This window comes from Schistocerca piceifrons, chromosome 2 (genome assembly GCF_021461385.2).
Source record: "Schistocerca piceifrons isolate TAMUIC-IGC-003096 chromosome 2, iqSchPice1.1, whole genome shotgun sequence".
Taxonomy (NCBI): Eukaryota; Metazoa; Arthropoda; class Insecta; order Orthoptera; family Acrididae; genus Schistocerca; species Schistocerca piceifrons.
Genome location: NC_060139.1, coordinates 879,580,117 through 879,604,578, shown reverse-complemented (window position 1 = coordinate 879,604,578; position 24,462 = coordinate 879,580,117). Strand labels below are relative to the sequence as shown.

At 42.9% G+C, this 24,462-nt stretch overlaps 1 protein-coding gene across 3 annotated transcripts in view; it reads right to left on the bottom strand.

The window, feature by feature from the left end:
- LOC124776286 (glutathione S-transferase 1-1-like) overlaps positions 1-23,946 on the bottom strand; it is a 66,309-nt gene extending 42,363 nt beyond the window's left edge. Inside the window, exons 1-2 of one of the 3 annotated variants that reach the window (XM_047251192.1) lie at positions 23,809-23,946; positions 2,129-2,338 (exon numbers count right to left, since the gene is read on the bottom strand). In XM_047251192.1, coding sequence (XP_047107148.1) covers positions 2,129-2,331 — 203 coding nt within the window. In that variant the 5' untranslated portion in view covers positions 2,332-2,338; positions 23,809-23,946. Of the gene's footprint in view, positions 1-2,128; positions 2,342-23,808 lie in introns of all 3 variants that reach the window. The other 2 variants (XM_047251193.1, XM_047251194.1) reach the window with 2 other exon arrangements.
- Between the last annotated feature and the right edge of the window lie 516 nt (positions 23,947-24,462).

The following is a 24,462-nucleotide window of genomic DNA, read 5'->3' as shown; positions in this document are numbered from 1 at the left end:
GGACAGGTATACACTCGTACACACACACATATCCTTCCGCACATACACAGACACAAGCAGACGTTGTGTCTGTGTATGTGTGGATGGATATGTGTGTGTGTGTGTGTGCGCGCGCGAGTGTATACCTGTCCTTTTTTTCTCCCTAAGGTAAGTCTTTCCGCTCCCGGGATTGGAATGACTCCTTACCCTCTCCCTTAAAACCCACATCCTTTCGTCTTTCCCTCTCCTTCCCTCTTTCCTGATGAAGCAACCATTTGTTGCGATAGCTTGAATTTTGTGTGTATGTTTGTGTGTTTATCGACCCGCCGGCGCTTTTGTTTGGTAAGTCTAATCATCTTTGTTTATACACTCCTGGAAATGGAAAAAAGAACACATTGACACCGGTGTGTCAGACCCACCATACTTGCTCCGGACACTGCGAGAGGGCTGTACAAGCAATGATCATACGCACGGCACAGCGGACACACCAGGAACCGCGGTGTTGGCCGTCGAATGGCGCTAGCTGCGCAGCATTTGTGCACCGCCGCCGTCAGTGTCAGCCAGTTTGCCGTGGCATACGGAGCTCCATCGCAGTCTTTAACACTGGTAGCAAGCCGCGACAGCGTGGACGTGAACCGTATGTGCAGTTGACGGACTTTGAGCGAGGGCGTATAGTGGGCATGCGGGAGGCCGAGTGGACGTACCGCCGAATTGCTCAACACGTGGGGCGTGAGGTCTCCACAGTACATCGATGTTGTCGCCAGTGGTCGGCGGAAGGTGCACGTGCCCGTCGACCTGGGACCGGACCGCAGCGACGCACGGATGCACGCCAAGACCGTAGGATCCTACGCAGTGCCGTAGGGGACCGCACCGCCACTTCCCAGCAAATTAGGGACACTGTTGCTCCTGGGGTATCGGCGAGGACCATTCGCAACCGTCTCCATGAAGCTGGGCTACGGTCCCGCACACCGTTAGGCCGTTTTCCGCTCACGCCCCAACATCGTGCAGCCCGCCTCCAGTGGTGTCGCGACAGGCGTGAATGGAGGGACGAATGGAGACGTGTCGTCTTCAGCGATGAGAGTCGCTTCTGCCTTGGTGCCAATGATGGTCGTATGCGTGTTTGGCGCCGTGCAGGTGAGCGCCACAATCAGGACTGCATACGACCGAGGCACACAGGGCCAACACCCGGCATCATGGTGTGGGGAGCGATCTCCTACACTGGCCGTACACCACTGGTGATCGTCGAGGGGACACTGAATAGTGCACGGTACATCCAAATCGTTATCGAACCCATCGTTCTACCATTCCTAGACCGGCAAGGGAACTTGCTGTTCCAACAGGACAATGCACGTCCGCATGTATCCCGTGCCACCCAACGTGCTCTAGAAGGTGTAAGTCAACTACCCTGGCCAGCAAGATCTCCGCATCTGTCCCCCATTGAGCATGTTTGGGACTGGATGAAGCGTCGTCTCACGCGGTCTGCACGTCCAGCACGAACGCTGGTCCAACTGAGGCGCCAGGTGGAAATGGCATGGCAAGCCGTTCCACAGGACTACATCCAGCATCTCTACGATCGTCTCCATGGGAGAATAGCAGCCTGCATTGCTGCGAAAGGTGGATATACACTGTACTTGTGCCGACATTGTGCATGCTCTGTTGCCTGTGTCTACGTGCCTGTGGTTCTGTCAGTGTGATCATGTGATGTATCTGACCCCAGGAATGTGTCAATAAAGTTTCCCCTTCCTGGGACAATGAATTCACGGTGTTCTTATTTCAATTTCCAGGAGTGTATATACACACTGATACTTCCACTCCTTTATAATTTTCCCTAACCACAATTCTTTCATCTCCAACAAAACTTGTCTGCAGGAACAACCATGTATAGCCAATATATTGTGTGTGTGTGTGTGTGTGTGTGTGTGTGTGTGTGTGTGTGTGTGTGTGTGTGTCACATGGCGTCCTCTTCAAGGACTTTTGTAATTGTCCAAAACAAAACACTACATCTACTCTTGATAGTGCTTGTGGTTAATAATAAGAATATATTCTTTAAAAAATGATACATACAAGAATGTGGGATCTTTTGTGAAATGAAGTACACAAATTATTTGAACTTGATTAAATGCTAGAACATTATTAGAACAGTTCTCACCTCTCCCAAAGATAAAAACCATTGTCATCGATTGTAGGAATCGTATGTTGGGGATTCATTTTCAGAAACTCAGGCTTCAGATGTTCTTTAGCATCAAGGTCTACAAACTTGCTGTTAAGTTTCACACCAATGGCAGCAGCTAGCATCTTAACTGTTCTGCAGGGTGGACTCCCTGGTTCACCATAAAAGTCAAGAGTTGCCATTGCAAAACTGCTGAAAGTAATTGTTTTTTAATAAGTTACTACATGCTGAATAATATCAATGCACAAAAATGTGACAAAAGTGTAACATGTGGTATTCATATGTGATGATCATGTCACTGCTCAGGTGGTAGCTGAATAGGTGTGTAAATGGACACAGAAAATAGTTTAAGTCTTTATCTCATGATACTCCGTTCAATTTGAAACAAAAGAAAAGGGAAAAAATGAACAGTTGGGACCAGAAATGCACATTACTGGTTATACACTAAATGAAACATATTAAGTGAAAGTCCTTGGAGTGAATAAAAAGTTAAATTAGAGTCAACAAATTGAAAAATTCATGAAGCTCAGTTTAGCATGTTTTGCACTACCAAATCCACCTTACTGTATTGTCTTGAAGAAATGACAAACTTTATTTTGAATATTTTTATTACCTATCGTTCTAAAGAATTATCTTCTACAGAAATATGGCTAAGTACGAAATGTATTGTACTTATTGTATCTGTTGATCTACAGATTACTGCGCCACTCCCAGTTCCCATACCCACCTTATCAGCAAACGAAACTCCACAAGCAAGCAAATGATTATCAGTATCAGGATTTCCAGCAGCATGCTACATATACAGCAGATCTTTACCACAAAAATGAGCCCATCTACCGAGTGCACAGAATAATACAGGGCCAATGCTGTTACCACCTTGGCAAGTAAAATCAGTCACATACCACAATCTCACAGGAAATTTTGAAAGAACAAATCACTAGGTTTTGAGACTGAGAACCTGGGGGGATTCCCATGACTGTACATTTGCAGTGGAGGATGCAGCAATTACTTCCATAAATTATCTGTTGCCACACAATTACCATTAAATACCGATTTGGTGCCCCAAAGATGACACAGGAGGCCTGACGTTCAGTACTAAAATAGAGCAGTCTTATATTTACAATGTCTACAGTGTCTTGTTCTTATGCTGTCTCTTAAGAAATTATGCTTTTATGGCACGCTGTTCTGCTTTATAATAATGAAAACTGATGATCTTTGAAAGAGTTTTGGAGCTTTGAGGCTGAAGGAGTCCAGTCACTGAAAAGCAGATGCACTGAGTCACTGACAGGCATGCACACAAAAAAAGAAGACTTGCTGGGTTGCGGAGTAACCCTTTTCAGCCTTTTCTTTCTTTTTTTCTTGTTATGGTTTTAGGGCGCAAAACTGCTACGGTCATTAGCGCCCGGTCTGTTACTTAGGAAAAAAAAAAAACGAAACTGGAAACCAGCAGCAATGGGAACAAAACTCAAAAAATTGGAGAAACTAAAAACAGAAGGAAAGCTTTAAAAAACCACTATAGAAGGGGGTTGGTTGTCCCCAAAAAGAGCTTCAAATGACAGACGTCATCTCACTGGCACTAATAAACTCAAAAACGTGATCGGCTGAGCGCGTGTCATCTGCTAAAATGGAAGATATATCAGGCGACAGCTGTAGGCAGGCGCGTAACGGAGTAAAAAAGGGGCACTCAAGTAAAAGGTGTCTTACCGTCCACAGCTGAGAGCAGTGGGGACAGAGTGGCGGAGGATCGCCACTTAAAAGATGTCGATGGCTAAAAAGACAGTGCCCTATCCGGAGTCCAGTTAAAATTACTCCTCCTTACGACGCGTTCGGAAGGAAGAGGTCCAAGCACAGGGAAGAAGTTCCGCAATTTATTATTGGGAAGTGTCGACCAATGTGCATGCCATAAAAAAGCAACACGATGACATAAACCACTCCGTAGATCGGTGAAGGGAATCATGCGAATAGCTGGCCGAAGAAGAGAGACTGCTGCCTTGGGCGCTCTATCAGCCACCTCATTTCCACAGATGCCAACGTGTCCTGGGATCCAGAGGAACACCACAGAGACGCCCCCCCAAGTGGAGCAAGTGGACAGGGTAGAGAGCTTGGAGACTGAGGAGAGAGCTGAGAGGGTCTGAGCAGATAACTTACTGTGTCCGCTGATGGCGATGGATGTATTGGACAGCCTGAAGAACAGCCTAAAGCTCCGCAGTATAAACCGAACACTGGTCGGGAAGCCGAAATCGATTTGGGGTGTCGCCACCAATATAGGCACTCCCAACACCTAACGATGTTTTTGAGCCATCAGTGTAAATAAATGTGGCATCCTACATTTGTGCGTATAGAGCAGCAAGTGCCTGACGATAAACAAGTGAAGGGGTACCATCCTTGGGAAACTGTCAAAGGGCACGGAGCAGGCAGGTCCGGGGACGGAGCCAAGGTGGTGCTGTACCCCAAGTTGTCAAGAAAGTTTTAGGAAATCGGAAGGAAAGAGAATGGAGCAGTTGACAGAAGCGGACTCCCGGTGGTAGTAGGGAAGGAGGGTGGCTTGGATACCCTAAATCCAAGGAGGCGTCGAAAAAAATGTCATGGGCCGGCATGGAAGACAGGTGGCTAGCATAACGACTCAGAAGGACAGCTCGCCGACTGGACAATGGAGGTTCAGCAGTCTCAACATAAAGGCTTTCCACAGGGCTGGTGTAAAAGGCTCCAGACACTAAACGTAATCCACGGTGGTGGATAGAGTTGAGACAATGAAGAACAGACGGCCGAGCAGAGGAGTAAACTATGCTTCCATAGTCCGATTTCGATCGCACTAAGGTGCGATAGAGGCGGAGAAGGACCACTCGGTCCGCTCCCCAGGAGGTACCATTCAGGACACGGAGGATGTTGAGGGATCGCAGACAGCGGGCCGAAAGATAGGAAACGTGGGAGGACCAGCACAGTTTTCTGTCAAACGTAAGACCCAAGAATTTAGCGATGTCCGAAAACAGAAGGTTGACAGGTCCTAGATGTACGGAGGGTGAAGAAACTCCGTACGACGCCAAAAATTAACACAAACGGTCTTACTGGGAGAAAAATGGAAGCCGGTTTTGGTGCTCCAAGAGTAGAGGCGATCGAGACATCCCTGAAGACATCGTTCAAGATGGCTGATCTGTTGAGAGTTGTGGCAGATCGCAAAATTGTCCACAAAGAGAGAGCCTGAGACATCAGGAAGGAGGCAATCCATAATTGGATTTATGGCAATGGCAAACAGTACAACACTTAGCACGGAATCCTGGGGTACCCCGTTTTCTTGGGAGAAAGTGCGGGAGAGAGTAGTGTTTACCCGCACTCTAAATGTGTGCTCTGCCATAAATTCGCGAAGAAAAAGGGGCAGCCGACCTCGAAAGCCCCAAGTGAACAGCGTGCGGAGGATGCCTGTCCTCCAACAGGCATCGTATGCTCTCTCCAGATCAAAAAATATTGCTACTGTTTGGCATTTCCGGAGAAAATTGTTCATGATATAAGTGGAGAGAGCAACAAGATTGTCAACTGCAGAACGATGCTTTCGGAAACCGCATTGGGCAGGTGTTAAAAGACTGCGGGACTCCAGCCACCAAGCTAAATGTCAATTCACCATATGCTCCAAAACCTTACATACACTACTCGTGAGAGAAATGGGGCGATAGCTAGAGGGGAGATGTTTGTCCTTTCCAGGTTTCGGAACAGGAACGAGGATAGCTTCCCGCCATCGTCTGGGAAAAGTACTGTCGGTCCAAATTCGATTATAAAGGCCAAGGAGGTAACGCAGACTATGGTATGATAAATGCAGCAACATTTGGATGTGGATACCATCCGGTCCTGGGGCGGAGGAGCGAGAAGAAGAGAGTGCATGTTGGAGTTCCCGCATGGAGAAAACAGTATTATAGCTTTCACGATTTTGAGTGGAGAAAGCAAGAGGTTGCACTTCCGCTGTACATTTCTTCGGGAGAAACGCTGGCGGGTAATTTGAAGAGCTCAAAATCTCAGCAAAGTGTTGACCCAATGAGTTAGAAATTGCGACGAGGTCCACTAATGTATCATGCGTGACAGTGAGCCCAGAGATCGGGGAGAAACTAAGTGCGCCAGACAACCGTCGAATCCGACTCCAAACTTCCGAGGAGGGAGTGAAGGCATTAAATGGGCTAGTAAGGAAGTCCCAACTTGCCTTCTTGCTATCGCGGATGACGCGACGGCATCGCGCACGGAACTGCTTATAGTGAATACAGATGGCCAAAGTAGATTGGTGTCTGAAAACGCGAAATTTGGAGTTGCGAGGTATTGAACGTTCCACAGCTGTAAGAATAACGTCTGTAATATGAGTGACCTCATCGTCGATGCTAGGAAAGTGATGGTCATCGAATGTCGCTAGAGACGAAAAAAGTGTCCAATCGGCTTGGGCAAATTTCCAGTGTTGCGTGCGCATATATGGCAGTTGTGGCTGCAATCGAAGGACACATGGAAAGTGGTCACTCGAGTGTGTAATAGTAAGGGCGAACCATTCAAAGTGCCGAGATAGCGGAACAGTACCGACCGAAAGGTCCAAATGAGAAAAATTTGTTGTGGAAGCAGACAAAAATGTAGGGTCCCCAGTGTTGAGGCAAACAAGATCCGCTTGGTGGAAGACATCTATCAATAGTGAGCCACGCGGACAAGGATGTGGAGATCCCCAAAGCGGGTGGTGGGCATATAAGTCCCCAACCAGCAAATAGGAGGTCAGCTCGTGCCATTGGTGTGGACGATGGAATGTATACAGTACAAAGAGAGAAGGTGTATCCAGAAAGGGAAAGACGGACAGCGACTGCTTGGAAGAAAGTGTTTAAGTGGATTGGGTGATAATGGAGAGTATCATGGAGAAGAATCGTGAGTCCTCCATGTGCTGGAGTGCCTTCAACAGAGGGGAGATCAAATCGGACTGACGGAAAATAGGGGAAAACAAAGTGGTCGTGGGGACGCAGCTTTGTTTCCTGAAGACAGAAGATGACCGGCGAGTAGGATCGTAAGAGGATCAACAATTCATCCCGATTGGCTAGAATGCCGCGGATATTCCAATGGATAATGGACATAGGGTGAAAATGGAAGAATGTGACCAAGGTTGCAGTCAACTCAACGACTGCTCAGAGCTTGCAACCGACAGCGTGGAACAGCATTCAGCCGAAGGCAGAAGATCCTGATCCATAGGTTGTTCAGGAGCAGCTCCTGCCACCAGCGATTGGCCAGTTGATCGGCCGCCAGCAGTGTGCCTCGGCGACACAGAAGACGGCTGAGGGCGGCTACCGCCAGGTTGTGCTGTAGAAGAGAGGCGCCGTGGCAGAGAAGGAGAGGAACTGGGTTTCTTATTAGCCTTCTTGGAAACAGGATGTTTAGATGAAGGAGGAACCGATGGCTATGGAGTTGGGATACGTAAAAAATCTTCACGAGTAGGCTCTTTTTTGGATGTCCGGGTGCCTGACTTTTGGGCTCGAGATTTAGCAGAACCTGATGAAGGGTGAGCCCTAGAGTGAGCAGGCGAAGTGGGGAGGTTGAATGGGTGATCTTTGCGTTGGCTGATGTGACGACCATGGCACTAAAGGTGTGATCACAAGTCTGTGTGGCCACCTCCTTTGTTGGCCAAGGAGAGGCAAGGACAGTGCTGTATTTACCTGTCTGAGGCACTGTGGGCTTTCGACTGGCGAATAATTTTCAAGCAGCAAAGGTCGACACATTTTCCTCCACTCTGATTTCCTGAATGAGCTTTTCATCTTTAAAACTGCGGCAATCTCTAGAGGAAGCAGCATGGTCACCCATACAGTTGATGCAATGAGGAGTTGGAGGTGGACAAGCACCCTCATGGGCACCCTTGCCACACGTAACACATTTGGCCGGATTGGAACAGGACTGGCTGGTATGATTTAACCGCTGACACCGATACCAATGCGTAGGGTTTGGGATGTAAGGGCGAATGGAAATTATCTCATAGCTCGCTTTTATGTTCGATGGGAGTTGAACTCTGTCAAATGTCAAGAAGACAGTACGGGTTGGAACGATGTTCGTGTCAACCCTTTTCATGACTCTATGAACAGCCGTTACATCCTGGTCAGACAGGTAGTGTTGAATTTCCTTGTCGGACAATCCGTCGAGGGAGCGTGTGTAAACGACCCCATGTGACGTATTTAAAGTGCGGTGCGCTTCCACCCTGACAGGGAAGGTGTGTAGCAGTGAAGTATGCAGCAATTTTTGTGCCTGGAGGGCACTGACTGTTTCTAACAACAAGGTGCCGTTTCGTCATCTGGAACAAGACTTTACAGGACCTGCAATTGCGTAGACACCTTTCTGAATAATGAAAGGGTTGACCGTGGAGAAGTCGTGACCTTCGTCAGACCGAGAAACAACAAGGAACTGTGTGCAACGATGGAATAACTGTCTGTGGCTGAGACTCATTGAACTTACGCTTGTGAGCAGACATAGTAGGAGATGAGGAAACCATTGCAGAAGGATCCCCCATGATTACCAGCGTCTCCGATGGCGCGCTCCTCCCTTTTGTGGGCCCTCTCTGAGGGCACTCCCACCTTAGGTGATTGTTCACACCTCAGGTCACACCTCCCGAGAAACGGACAGACGGACCAATCGGCACTTTCGGAAGGCATCAGCTCGGGTAATCACCCCTCCCTGGGCCTGGCCGTTACCAGGGGGTACGTACATGTCCTACCTGTCTACCCGGGGCAGGGAATTACGCATTACCCCGTCACTGGCTACGCATGAAAATGCGTGGGTCGGCCTTCAGACACACACAGGGAGGAAAAAAGAGAAAGGGAAAAACAAAGAAAGGGAAAGGAAAGAAGAGAGGTCTCAAACGCTGCAGCGGAGAAAAGGGTAAAGAGAAGAGGTAAGGAAAAAAGAAGGACAAAGGAAGGATGAAGACTTGCAAGCAAAGAAAGCGAAAAATGTGTTACATTTTCGAGCATCCGTCTCCGGACGTAGGCACAAAACATACTCCCAGAGGGGGAGAAAGGGAAGGAAAGAGGCGGGGGTGAGGGGGGGAGGGGGCGAAGATGGGGCAATGGGGAAGGATGTGGAAAAGGAAGGTATGCAGCCTGGAAAGGAAGGAGGGCCACACAGCTCAGGGTCCTGTGCTCGCTACGCATGTATCCACAAAAGCGTTGTGGACCCCCTGGGGGGCTTTTCAGCTATTGTAAAATACACATAGAAAGTACACAAACAAACAAACATGGTGTCAACTGGACATACAATGTCAATGCCTCATTTCGGCAGGTGGACTGATGTAGGGTGGACCGGGGTGAGGTGAGGTTTGTGTCGGGTGGGGTGGTTGGGTGGGTAGAGGGACAGAGAGTTGGGAGGCAAGGAGAGGGGTTAGGGTGGTTGGATAGCGATTCAGAGGGAGGCAGCTGGTTTGCGGGCTAGTAATGTGGGAGGGAGGGGTGGCAGCTGCACAAGTTGGACACTTCTGTTGAAGCTGGTGGAGAGCACTGCTTGCTGAAGGTGACATGGGGACATGATTGGGAGGAACCAACAGGACAAAGGGAGGAGAAACTGTTGGGTGTAACATGTGGGGATAGCGGGTTACCAGAGATTGAGGCCAGGACGACTACAGAAGCAAATGATGTGTTGTGTTTGTAACTTCAAACTGTGTAGCTTAGAGAAGCTGGTGATGGTGGGAAGGGCCCAGATGGCCCGAGCTGTGAAGGAGAAATTGAAACTGAGCATGTTGTGTTCAGCTGCATGTTGTGCCACTGTGTGGTCAAATTTGTTCTTGCACTGGACTTGCATTCGGGAGGACGACGGTTTAATCCCGCGTCCGGCCATCCTGATTTAAGTTTTCCGTGATTTCCCTAAATCACTCCAGGTAAATGCCGGGATGGTTCCTTTGAAAGGGCACGGCCGACTTCCTTCCCTAATCCGGTGAGACGGATGACCTCACTGTTTGGTCTCTTCCCCCAAACAACCCAACCCCAACCCTTTGTTCTTGGGAATAGTTTGGTAGTGGCCATTCAGCCTGGTGGACAGATGACTGGTAATCATACCCACATAAAAAACTGTGCAGTGTTTGCAGTAGAGTTGGTCTATGACATGGCTGCTCTCAGCGATGGCCCAGCCTCTGGTGGGGTAGGGTAAGCTTGTGACAGGACTGAAGTAGAAAGTTCCGGGTGTGTGGTTTGGGCGGGTCTGGGAAATCTTTTGGAGGACTATGTTTGGGTGGCAGGAGGTAATGCGCCTGTCACCCCTCCCTCTTGCATTCTTAGCTGGCAAACCAGCTGCATTCCTCTGAGCATCTCACCAGCCACCCCTTTCCCAGAACGTTTCCTCCATCACAACCAGTATGAATTTTAAAAATATTGGTTTTTTAAAATCCAAAATGTGCTTCTCTCATTGACATCCTAAAATCCATGGATCAAGGCAATTAAGTAGACACTATAATTCTTGAGTTATGAAAAGAATTTGACTCACCGTCAGCACTGTACTGATACTTATTAACAATGGTACCATCATACATGATATCGAAAAAACTTTGTGACTGGATTGACATTTCTTGATAGGGAGGATGTAGCATGTCATCTTGAATGGAGTCATCCAGAGATTTATAACCAGCTTTAGGCATGCCTCAGGGAATTGAATTGGCTCCCTTGCTGTATAGTAAGACAATCTGGTACACAATATTAATAGTAACCTCTGGTTTTTTTTAATTATACAGTTACTGTAATGAAGTACTGTCTAAAAAACACAGCACAAATACTCAGTCAGGCAATGATAAGATTTTGAAGCAGTGCAAGGATAAAGCAACATACTTTAAATGTTCAGAAATTTCATAAAGTGCAAACATGTAGTATTCTCTGGCTACAGTAAAATGAGTCACAATTGGAATCAGTCAACTCACAAATACCAGGTGTAACAACTCATACAGTTATGAAATGGAATGATCATATTGACTTAGCCATACGTAAAGCAGGTGGCAGACAACTGCATAGGCAGGATATTGGGAAAATGCAATTAGTCTACAAAAGGGTTCTCTTACAAAACTCATGCAACCCATTCTAGAATATTGTTAAAGTATGTCGGATCCACACCAAATAGAAATGACTGGAATTATGAACAGTGGAGAGTGCAAAAAGGTTCTGTTCTACATCAACATCAACATTTCTTTCCTCTATACTCTGCAGACCACCAAGAAGTGCAGGACTGAGGATACATACCATTGTAACAGTTATTAGGGTTTCTTCTCATTCCATTCACGCATGTTTGTTTGAATGCCTCTGAGCGTGCTGTAATTATTCTATACATAATCAATATGTCAGAGGTTGTTGTATATTCCTAACGTCATCATATAAAGCAGGTTGTTGCAACTTTATTAGTAGACTTTCTAGGGTTTATACCTGTCTTCAAGAGTTTGCCAGTTCAGTTTCTTCAGCATCCTGATAACACTCTCCCATGGGTTAAACAAATTTGAGACCATTCATATTCCCATTCTGTATACATTCAGTATCCCCAGTTAGCCCTATTTAGTACAGGCCCAACACACTTGAGCAATATCCTAGAATGGATCACGTGAGTAAGTGATTGCAGTTCCTCAGTACTCTACCGATGAACTGAAGTCTACCATCTGCTTTACACACAAATGAGCCTATGTGATCATTCCATTTCATATCCCTACAAATTGCCACACCAGGATATTTGTATGAGTTGGTCAATTTCCGCTGTGATTCACTGACATAGTTCATAGGATAATACTTTTTTTCTACATTTTTTGAAGCACACAATTTAACTTTTCTGAACATTTGAAGCAAGTTGCCAAACCACTTTGAAATCTTATGAAGATCTGAATGAACATTTATGCAGTTTCTTTCAGACCGTACTTCATTATAGGTAACTGCAACATATGCAAAAATTCTGAAGTTACTGTTAACATTGTACAGAAGGTCATTAACATACAGCATGAACAGCAAGGGTCTCAACACACTTCCCTGGGGCACACCTGAAGTTACATCTAGAAATGATGATGACACTCTGTCCAAGATAATGTGCTGTATCTTTCCTACCAAAAGGTCTTCAGTCCAGTAACAAATTTTACTTGAGACCCAATATGACTGAACTTTTGATGATAAGCGTAGTTGTGGCACTGAGTCAAATACTTTTTAAGATATCATGAAATACTGAATCTACCTGACAGCCTTGATCTAAAACTTCCAGTATTTCATGCGAGAGTGGTGCTAGTTGGGTTTCACATGATCAGTGTTTTCAGAATCCATGCCGACTGGCATGGAGGATGTTACTCCATTCAAGATACTTCATGTTTGAGCTCAGAATATGTTCTACGATTCTACAACAAATCAATGTCAAGGACATTAGATGGTAGTTTTGTGGATCACTTCTACTACCCTCTTTGGAGGCAGCTGTGACCTGTACTTTCTTCCAACGACTGAGCACAGTTTTCTGTTTGAGCGGTCTACAATATAACAGTTAGAAGAAGGACTAGTTCAGCCACAAATTCAGTACAGAATCTGCTAGGATTTCCTTTGGGCCCTGGAGCATTTTTCAGTTTAAACTGATTCAGCAGTTTCTTAACACCAGTGACACTAATAATTATTTCACTCATATTTTCAGTGGTAAAAACATTAAATTGGGGAAATTTTCCTGGATTTTTCTTTGTAAAGGAACATTTGAAAACATAGTTAAGCATTTCAGCCTTTGCTTTGCTACCCTTAATTTCATTTCCTGCTTCATTCGTTAGGGACTGGACACTAACTTTCGTGCCTTCACATGCGATCAGAATTTCTCTGGGTTTCATGAAGGAACACTTGACAATATTCTGCTACGGTAGTTATTGAAGGCTTCACACACTGCCCTCTTGACAGCCAAGCACACTTTATGCAGCATCTCTCTATATATAATTAAAGTCTCCACCAAAGATTACTTAAGTACACACGAACTGAGGTATTCTCTAATGTTTTTGATTACATCAGGAGATGAGTCTGGTGGGTGATAGATGGATACATTGCTTTTCTTGGTATACCTGTATATCAATGATTGGCTAACGAGAAATGATTCAAATAATTTTCTCTTTCCACATCATACATTCTCTGCCTGTGGTGAAGGCATACTGACATTCAATTCGCTTACTGATGTATGTTCGGCAGCGGTGACGCCATGACACCTTCTCTGCAGTTTAATTACCTCAAGAGCCAGATTCCATGCTTTGTCCAAATTAAAACCAATATCTCTAGTTATTAAATTATTAGCTAATCTAATCTCTATAGCTTCCTTGAAGACAGAATCAAAAAAGGAAGAGGTGGATATTACAATCTTCACATCATTGTAATTCATGGAATGCCCTGTATCAATACAATGTTCAGCAACAGCTGACTTGTCTGGCGCTGATAAGCGTGTGAATCTTCAATGATCCACACATCTCTCATGAGCGGTGCGAGTTGTTTGACCTATGTATGACTTCTCACAACTTCCACAAGGAATCTCACACACACCCACTTTACAAAGCAGTAAATCTTCCTTTACAGAGCCAAGTAAAGCCACAATCTCTGTGGGTAGCCGGAAGATCACCTTAACACAATTCTTCTAAAAAATGCAGCCTATCTTCGAGGAAAGAACACCCACATACAGCAAAAACTCATTTGATCTGAAGGAATTACTATCGTATTTCCCGTCATATGCCTGCATTGTAAGTTTTACATTGAATGCTCTGCGAATTTGTTGCAGAGAAAATCAATTCACTTTAAAAATGCTCTTGAGGTGTGTGAGCTCTTCTTGCAAATTATCTTTATCGGATATACAGTGCGCCATATGCACTAAGGTCTTAAGGACACTTACGACCTGAGGGTGATGGCAGCTACTGGCACACAGATATAGATTTGTGTGTGTTGGTTTTCAATATATGGCATGACCTAATGTGCCATCATCTCTACGGCACATGACAACATCCAAAAAGGGGAGGCAGCTGTCGTTTTCTATTCCGTAGTAAATTTTATAGTAGCATGAATAGAACTCAAATGCTCAAGTAATCTATGTAATTCATTCATCCCACGCTGCCATACCACATATGTGTCGTCCACGTACCTCCAGAAGATCGTTGGTTTAAAATTTGCTGAGTCAAGTGCCTTGTCCTCGAAGTCTTCCATGAATAAATTAGCTACTAGTGGGGAGAGGGGGCTTCCCATATCAACGCCATCAATCTGCTCATAAAATTTATGACAGGACATCGAACAACAGAGTCCACTTGGCAAGGCTGATCCAATCACCTGTACTTTGCAATCTGTCTTTTTGTAGCCACTTCGCGAAGCCACGTCCTGTCATAAACTTGACGGGTAAGGGTGTGGACGAAGACATGTTTTCCGTTTTAAGTAAAGGGCTAAATTTTGCTCCTAGTCCGTAGACTTTGCCGATATCATCCTCCATCAGTGACATTGAAGAAGCTGTCCGACCACTGTCAGAGGATTCTGCTAAAGAAATCAGATGTGACACCTGCCGAGCAATTACAAATCATCCACAAAGAAGTAATGTTTCCAAGGAAGAAAGATGTGCAATACAAAAGCTGTGTGAGGATACTGACAATCATCCTGTGTACTGATAAAGGTAATGCTACCGTCCTTTTGTCTCAAGAAGTCTATATGGAAAAGACATGAGGTCTACTTAGTCTGGTGCATACCAGAAGATTAACAAAGATCCTACCAACAAGGTGACAATAAGACTGCTGCCTTGCTGAATGCTTCATCACTACCAAAGGAAGTCACATGAAGTTTAAAAGTGCGAGGTGCAGTACCACCGAGATTTTATGGTCGTCTTAAACTTCACAAGATGGATAAGGATGAGAGTGAAAAGGACTTACTTATGAGGACTATAACGAGCACTACTGGTTCACCAACGTATTTTACTGCCAAATATTTAACTTTCTTATTAAAACCATTGGTAAGAAAATGTAGTCACCACATTCATAATTCTATGGATTTTATTCAGAGACTTAGCAATGTCAGGCTGAAAAGTACAGAGGTGCTTGTTAGTTTTGTTGTGGTATCATTGAACACCAAGGTACCTTTAAAGGACTCTGTATCTCTCATAGGCCAACATTTTGATAAGAACATTATGGCCTTATTTGAACATGTGCTTTTATCATCTTATTTTCAGTTTAATGGTGAATTTTTTGAGCAGATCGATGGCATTGCTATGGGTAGCTCCCTCTCCCCCTGCTAGCTAATTTATCCATGGAAGACTTTTAAAACAAGGCACTTAACTCAGCAAGTTTTAAACCAACGGTCTTCTGGAGATACGTGGACGACATATTTGTGGTATGGTCGCATGAGATGGATGAATTACATCAATTTCTTGAGCATTTGAATTATATCCATGCTACTATAAAATTTACTATGGAAATAGAAAATGACGGCTGCCTCCTCTTCCCGAATGTTGCCGTGAACTGTAAAGATGATGGCACATTAGGGCATGCCGTATATTGAAAACCAACACGCACAAATCTATATCTACATGTGAGTAGCTGCTATCACCCTTCACAGACCATAGGTGTCCTTAAGGCTTTAGTGCATAGGGCGCACTGTATATCCGATTAAGAGAATTTGCAAGAAGAGCTCACACACCTCAAGAGCGTTTTTAAAGCAAATGGATTTTCTCCGCAGCAAATTCATACATCATTCAATGGAAAACTTGGACTGCAGGGATATGATGGGGAAGAAGTATAAATTCCTTCAGATCAAATGAGTTCTTGCCATATGTTGGTGCTCTTTCCTTGAAGATCGGCCGTATTCTTGAGAAACACTGTGTTAAGGTGATCTTCCGGCCATCCACGAAGATTGCAGCTTTATTCGGCTGTATAAAGGACAATTTACTGCTTCGTAAAGCGGGTGTGTGCGAGATTTCTTGTGGAAATTGTGAGAAGTCATACATAGGACAAACAACTCATACCATTCATGAGAGATGAGTGGAGCATTGAAGATACACACGCTTATGAGAGAGAGACAAGTCAGCTGTTGCCGGACATTGCATTGATACAGGGCATTCCCTGAATTACAGTGATGTGAAGATTTTAACATCCACCTCTTCCTTTTGGGATTCTGTTTTCAAGGAAGCTATAGAGATTAGATTAGTTAATAATTTAATAAATAGAGATAATGGTTTTAATTTGGACAAAGCATGGAATCCGGCTCGAGGTAATTAAACTACAGAGAAGTTGTCATGGTGTCACTGCTGCCGAACATACATCGATAAGCAAATCTAACACCAGTACGCCTTCGCCACAGGCTGCGCATGTGTAAGCATATTTCCTTGCCGATGACCAGCGTCTGTGACTCGCATGCACAATACCACTGCGGCGGAGCACATAAGGCCGCGCTTGGCATCTTATTGTCAACCTTGTGACTCACTCTGAGGATGGCTGGACAATATGTGGCCGAAATATCAGTGGAGGAAGTTTTATTTGCGCAGCTGCATTCCCGAAATTTAATAGACTATTCATCACGCCATGAGAAGTTGAAAAGGTACATAAAATAAAGTATGCCTACAGTTTTTGACACAAAACCCAACAGCAAAATTTTATTGCCCCAAGGTGTTCAAACATTCAGGGAACTCAGCTGTTTTACATTCTTAGGACTGACAGTAGATGAAAAGCTAACTTGGAAGGAAGTATCTCATACCAGATCTTGTCTGAATGCGGCTGTCTCCACTGTAAAAATTATCACAATGCTCCGAAGGCTTGTTTAATTTGCTTAGTTTAATTCTATTTTCAAACCCATCACTATCCGTGCAACCCTTCACTGAATATATCTAATATTTCCAGTTAGTCCTATTTGATATAGAACCCATACTTGCACATATCCTAAGATGAGAAGCACAAAAGTACTATAAGTACTCTCCTCAGTAGACTGAACATATTTCCCATGTGCCTTGTCAATGGACCGTTCTGTCAGCAGCTTTACCTATGACGGAGCATATGTGATCATATCAATTTCACACAAACTGTACAACCCAGGTATTTGTTTGAGTTGGCTGATTCCAACTGTGATGCATTATTATTGTATTCATTACATACTACATTTCTCCAGTTTGTAAAGCACACAAATTTAAATTTCTGTGCATGTAAGGCAAGTTGCCAATATTTGTACCATGCTGAAATGTTACCTAGATTTGAGTGGATACCTGTGTAGGTTCCCCCCTCCCCTTGTTATGTTGTTGTGGTCTTCAGTCCAGAGACTGGTTTGATGCAGCTCTCCATGCTACTCTATTCTGTGCAAGATTCTTATCTCCCAGTACCTATGGCAACCTACATCCTTCTGAATCTGTTTAGTGTATTGATCTCTTGGTCTCCCTCTATGATTTTTATCCTCCACGCTGCCCTCCAATACTAAATTGCTGATCTCTTGTTGCCTCAGAATGTGCCCTACCAACCAATCCCTTCTTCTTGTCAATTTTGCCACAAATTTCTCTTCTCTCCAATTCTATTCAATACCTCCTCATTAGTTATGTGATCTACCCATCTAATCTTCAGCATTCCTCTGTAGCACCACATTTCGAAAGCTTCTATTCTCTTTTTGTCTAAACTATTTATCGCCCACATTTCACTTCCATACAGAGCTACACTCGATACAAATACTTTCAGAAACGACTTCCTGACACTTAAATCTATACTCGATGTTAGCAAATTCCTCTTCTTCAGAAACGCTTTCCTTGCCATTGCCAGTCTGCATTATATATCCTCTCTACTTTGACATCATCAGTTATTTTGCTCCCCAAAGTGTTTCATTTTCTAAACTATTATACTACACTATAAACAATTGCATCAACAGCAAAAAACTCTGAGGTTACTATTAATATTATCTGTCAACTATTATTACACAACATGAAGAGTGGTGTCAACACACTTTCCTAGGGAACATATGAAGTTACTTCTACTTCTATCAACAACTCTCCGTCCACGATAACATGCTGTATCTTTCATACCACGAAATCCTCGATCCAGTTACTTTTTTAAAAATTTATATGGTAGTACTTTCACCAATCGACATTGATATGGTACACAGTTAAATGCTTTTCAAAATTTGATCAATACATACTCTATGCACTTGGGTTTTGCATGATTGATTTTTTGGAATCTGTACAGGATGGCAAGGAGTTTATTCTGTCTGAGATATCTCATTATGCTCAAGCTCAGAATATGTTCTAGGCCACGACATTAGAGTGCCATAGTTCAGCAGGATGTTCCACTGTAATCTGAAGCAAAGTTACAAAAGTCTTCCCCCCCCCCCCCCCCCCCCAATGCTCCCAAACACAATGCATCAATGATGAAGAGAACTCATCATTTAATACCAAAACCCAATATCAAAGCTTAAGTTAACTGCTAACTCCTCATGCTCCACAGACCAAATGCTGCAAGTTAAGTAATAATGCTCAATACTTTTTTATGACGTGACATATACTATACGTCGTGGCATAATCAACAAATGCAAAGCAGTAAGTCATGTTGTTTATGACATTACTTTGCCATTTTTCCATGGTTATGTTTCCTGGATAACCATACATTTGGACCAACATGCACGGTGTGCATTAATCAGGTGTCCAGTAATGAAAAGAAAGTAATAGGTCAACCAATTAATGATAACGTATCACTGAATGATTTCATTGTAAATGCTGGGACACTCAGTTCATTCCCCCTTCAGTGATGGACTATCCAGTACTACTCAGCAAAAGTGGGCAGTAAGAATACTGTGTGAAATATGTACCACATTATCTTAATGAGATTTCTTCAAATGATCTGTAACTATCACACTTACTTGTCTGCACAAGTGGTATTAATAGTATTTGCAACTAATCGTTAAAATTAATTTTGTATAAACTATTATTTATACAGCCACAACAAATTTTACATTTGGTAAAGGATTTCACATATCATCGTTAGAAATAAACTGTCTCCAACCATGAACACTGTGAGGTAGGCTAATTGTTTTCCCCTTTAAAGTTAATTAATTCAGGACATATCAGGCTGTGGTGGCAACAATCATTACCGAAGTACAAGAACCCAAAGAAATTCTGCTCATATGTAAAAGTGGTTAGTGGCACCAAAGTTAGTGTACACAGACCCTAGCAAATAACACAGGAACTGAAATTGAGGGTAGCAAAGCAAACGCTGAAATGTTTAAACTCCATTTTCACATGTTCCTTTAGAAAGGAAAACACATGAGATTTGGAAAAAGGCACAGGTCACACCCATCTAAGTGTAGCAGAAGTGATCCACAAAACTATTGTCCAGTACCCTTAACATCCATTTGTTGTAGAATCTTAGAACATATTCTGAGTTCAAACATAATAAGGTATCTTGAACAGAATGACCTCCTCGACAACAGTCAGTATGGTTCTGAGAACACTGATAATGTGAAACCCAATTAACACTACTCTCACTGACAGCTTTGGATCAAGACAGACAGGCAGGTGCACTATTTACCGATTTCTGAAAAGCATTTGACTCGGTACCACGTCTACACTTACTGTCAAATGTTCAATCATATGGGATCTCACGTGAAATTTGTGACTGGACTGAGTATGTTGTCTTATGATCAGTCTTTCCTTCTTATCCCGTCTGGCAAGTCTCCCCTGACCCAGGGTTCTTGGTGACTTTTCTGAACTGTACCCCTTTCCCTAAACATCTCCTGTCCTTTTTCTTCACCTATCTTCCTTTTCCTTCAACTCTCTTCTCCCAGAAGAAGGAGCCAGTGGCTCTAATAGCTTGTAAAAGTTAAATTTTTGTGTGTGTGTTTTTATCTATCCATTTACATTACAATATGTCGTCTTGGATGGGAGTCGTTATCAGATGAAGTACCTTCACATGTGCCCCAGGGAAGTGATTTGAGACCCTTGCTGTTCATGCTGTTTGTTAATGACCTGGTGGATACGATTAATAGGAACCTCAGAATTTTTGCAGATGATGCAGTTATCTGTAATGAATTACTGTCTGAAAGGAGCTGCATTAGTGTTCATCCAGATCTTGATATGATCTGAAAGTGTTGCAAAGTTAGGCAACTTGCTTTAAATGTTCAGCAACGTAAAATTGTGCACTTCAAAAAATGAAAACAAAAATGTAGTATCCTACGACTGCAATATCAGTGAATCACAGCTGGAATTCACCAATTCATACAAATACTCTGGTGTAGCACTTTATAGGGATATGAAATGTAATGATCGCATCGGGTCAGTTGTGTGTAAAGCAGGAGGCAGACATCGGTTTATTGGTAAAATACTGGGGAAGTACAATCACTTACAAATCACTCACGTGACCCATTCTACAATATTGCTCTGTGTGGGACCTGTACCAAATAGGACTAACTGGGGATACTGAACATATACAGAGAAAGCCAACACATTGTCTCAGGCTTATCTGACCCATGGGAGAGAGTCACAGAGATATTGAAGTGGCAGACTCTTGAAGACAAACAAACTATCCTGAGAAAGCCTACTAACAAAGTTTCAGGACACTAGGAATATACTACAAACCCCTACATATTACGCACATAGGAATCATTACATAAGATTCGAATAATTACAGCATACACAGAGGCATTCAAATAATCATTTTTTCCCATGTCCCATACATGAATGAAATGGGAAAAACCTTAATGACTGGGTCAATGTGTCATACTCTCTGTCATGCACTTCACAGTAGTTTGTGGAGTGTAGTTGTAAATTAGAAGATATAATTTCATTAGGCCTACCATGCAAAAATACATGGGTAAAAGCTGAAACTTAAGAACCAACAAAATAATCAGCTTTGTGAATCAATTGTTCCTGATTCTAAGACAGTGATTCGTTTTGACTGAATTTCTGTAAGTCAAATGTTATTAATTAATTAAGATATGATTTCAACACACAACCCACTCATATGTTTTAATATTTCAAAATTCTGCTCTCATAGTACTGTAGTCTGACATTTTCTGAACCCAGTGATGTTTAGACCTCTCAAACTTTGATTTTTAAGGGAAATATTCAAAGCTTAAACTTCTGTTAAATAAACTATAAATGGTGGCTCTCTTAGAAGCTGGGTAAGTTTTGTTGAACACAAAAGTACAGTATCATTATAAAATCAAATAGTAGTGCCTCATGTTTCTGTAAAACACAAGTATTCAAACAACATGGTGCATTAAGTAATTGATGCTAAAAATCCAGCCGGACAAGTTTTATATATTCTCCCTTCTGTATCATAAATTAATGAAGCGTTCTCTTGTAATACACTAAAAACCATGAAGTGATGCATTACTGCCCAAAGGATGAGACTATAAATAGCCAGATGCAAGGCAGTAGAAGGACTTGGACCGTGACTTCATATGAGAATAGACCGTGTTAACTGCAGTGATGAAAATCTTTATGGACTTTGCAAAGTGTATCATGCACTATCAGAATTGTTGAGAAATATGTTACTGTTATGAGAATGGTGGCCGAGCAGGTTAAGTACGGACCTCCAACTGTGCACTTACATGTAGCCAAGCTATGAACAGCTATTATGGTGTATGTATTTTGAGACTGATAAGTGATCAGTATCTGGCATCATCAATATTATATATGTTGTGTGAGTAGGCCTAAACTGTCCAGAAATTGTGATGATGTGTGTCTGTGTTCTTTAATTAACATGCCTAAGGTTCCTTATACTAATGCACTTCCACTATTGAGATTTTAGATTCACAGTTCGCGGTAACAAATGTAAGACAATAAAGCTTGACACTACAAGGAACCACAATGAGAAGATCTCATGCTGACTGGTATCTCTGTTGCTCATTGTTTCATTTCACAGTCCCAAACATTCTCTTGATTGTTTTTGTAAAATGAAAAACCCTACTTCTTAGCAGCACACAGTTGCATGATTTCTGATCTCTGACACTTACAAAAAATAAGAGCTGGTTGGAGCCAATAAAACTATTGAGGTATTTATTAAGTTAGTAACAAATTTATTACCATCTCAAAAAAAATGGAAAAGACTCGTTAGAATCATTTTATTCATGGTGTAAGTGAATGTGCTGTTGCAGCAACTTCTCACTTGCAGTATAAAGCTACCACCAATTCACCACCTCTGGCACAACTTAAATGTATTATCAGCGCAATTTGTTGCAGATTGTGATCATTACATCTTCAGGACTATATACATTATTGATCAGACATTTGCCAAAACAAACAACATAAGCAAATAAACAGTACTGTGCCAATGATGGTACTTACTGATGTGCCAGTATTCATTTAGGTACATAAGAAACCAGTACCTATATACATGTGTACAGATTACATGGCATATTTGAAAACAGGGCAAACACAACAGTGTATATGAAGATGGACTGAACGCATTCCAAAAATTGTCAGATTAATACATACACTTCACCTGCTGTGTCAATGGTGGGCTAAAATCTATTCCAACTCATTAAAATTCTCTGACTTAAAGACTCTGACTCAACTATGTGCAAGATCAATGAAGATTTATGGCAAGCCATCTTCATGGATAAGATTGTTTATCTACATGCTACATCTTTATGAACACTTTGCATGCCACCATACGCTGGTCAATTCTCTGATGGCTCTATAAAACTGTCTAACAATGCAAAGTAACTACAAATCTATTTTGACAAGTAACATCAACTACATATTGAAACTTACCCTCCCCAGTAGCTTTGTTATCTGTGATAAATGCGTCTGCTTAGATGCACTTTTATAGTTGCAACGCTACCTCAGTGTCCATATGCAGAACTTCTAAGCAGAGCTTTTACAAAAAACACATGGTCTCCCAAAATCTTACCCAGAAAAATATATTTCATACGGTATTCTCCATTATTCTAGCAGTCTTGCTGATTAGTCACGGAAAAGTGCCCAGTTACTAGGTCTACAGAGCAGACCTAGTACTGGTACCATATATCAGAAGAGATAAGTCAAAACCTCTAATAAGGCTTTGACAACTTGTTTCATGAGTGCCGAAAGGCGAAATATCCTTTTCAATGCTATTCCTGTTGCAGTGTGTTCTGTTGCTGACAGGATGCTAAATGTTGTTTTCATATCTTTGCCAATTACATAAATGCAATACTTGTCTCAAATATCCATCCATCATATGTTACTGCAATCTACGAAAAACGCACAGTTTGTGATACAGGTTATTACGATCGAACGACTGCAAATATAACGTAGAAAAGAAGTTACGCTGTACACTACAGTACACTGACAGTTCGTACAATTCAAATTCAGTTAGGCCTAACGTTAATTATTGCTTTTTACATTACTTAACCCGAAATCATTTGGAAAAATCACCTGTCCGTGGTTAACTCGACTTAAGGAGCTAAGAAGAAACGCCCATTCCCACGTGTATTAACAACACCGATACCATATATGATTGACGTATATCATCCCATCACTGTCACGCAACAGTAATGTTCATGTTAATCATGTGTCAGATGAAGAAGTAAAACAACAAACATTACCGATACCGGTTTGGTCCACATACCAGTTACTAAGTTATTTTCATTTATAGGCTACGCCACAAAGTGAAGTAAAATTTGCAGTAAGCGATAATTTGTGTTACAAGAGTTCTATAAAGAACTTTAAAGTTGAATACGTTTGATTTTCTCACACTTTCAACAATACATTTACAACGATATTGAAATACCGCCTACCGTATTACCGCGTGTTCTGTTCTCTGATATAACCTCCGCAGTCACTTGTTAACTAGCGGCAACAAGCAGCCGAGCAGCGTCCTGTGTGACGCAAGCTTAACAGCTATAGTGGGGGAAAAGCCCAAGGCCGGCGGGTGGGGGAAGTGCTGTAGTGATTGTTTAAGTGTGACTCAAGGGCCGTGGGCAAATCTTTCAATTGGACGCCACTTCCGCCCTAGTCTACTCCAGTTCTCTAATCAGTGCCGTGGCAGACCAAAAGGGTGGCGGAGGAGGTGGCCTGCCACTGTCCTCCGTGCCTGGGGCCCTCCCAGGACCAGACAGTTTTTAATCCAATCCCAAACAACGTATAAATATGTTCAATAAATGGGAAGTAGTTTGGAGTTCAAGGCTCCATATGTATGCAAAATACATCCGAAATAAATGTCGGGGAAGACTGCAGAGGATAAATCAAAAGATATTCAACAGTAGCTGGAAAAAGATGGGCTGGATACTACGTTGTGCTGCGCTCAAGGCTATGGTAATGCCGCCTCGGTCTCAGGTGAGCATGGAGTAGCACAACGAAAAACTGAAGAAGTGAAATGAAATGATCGTATGGCGCTAATTAAAAAGATAAGAGTTCATGCACTCTCACGTATTCCCTCTCGCAGTGCCGGA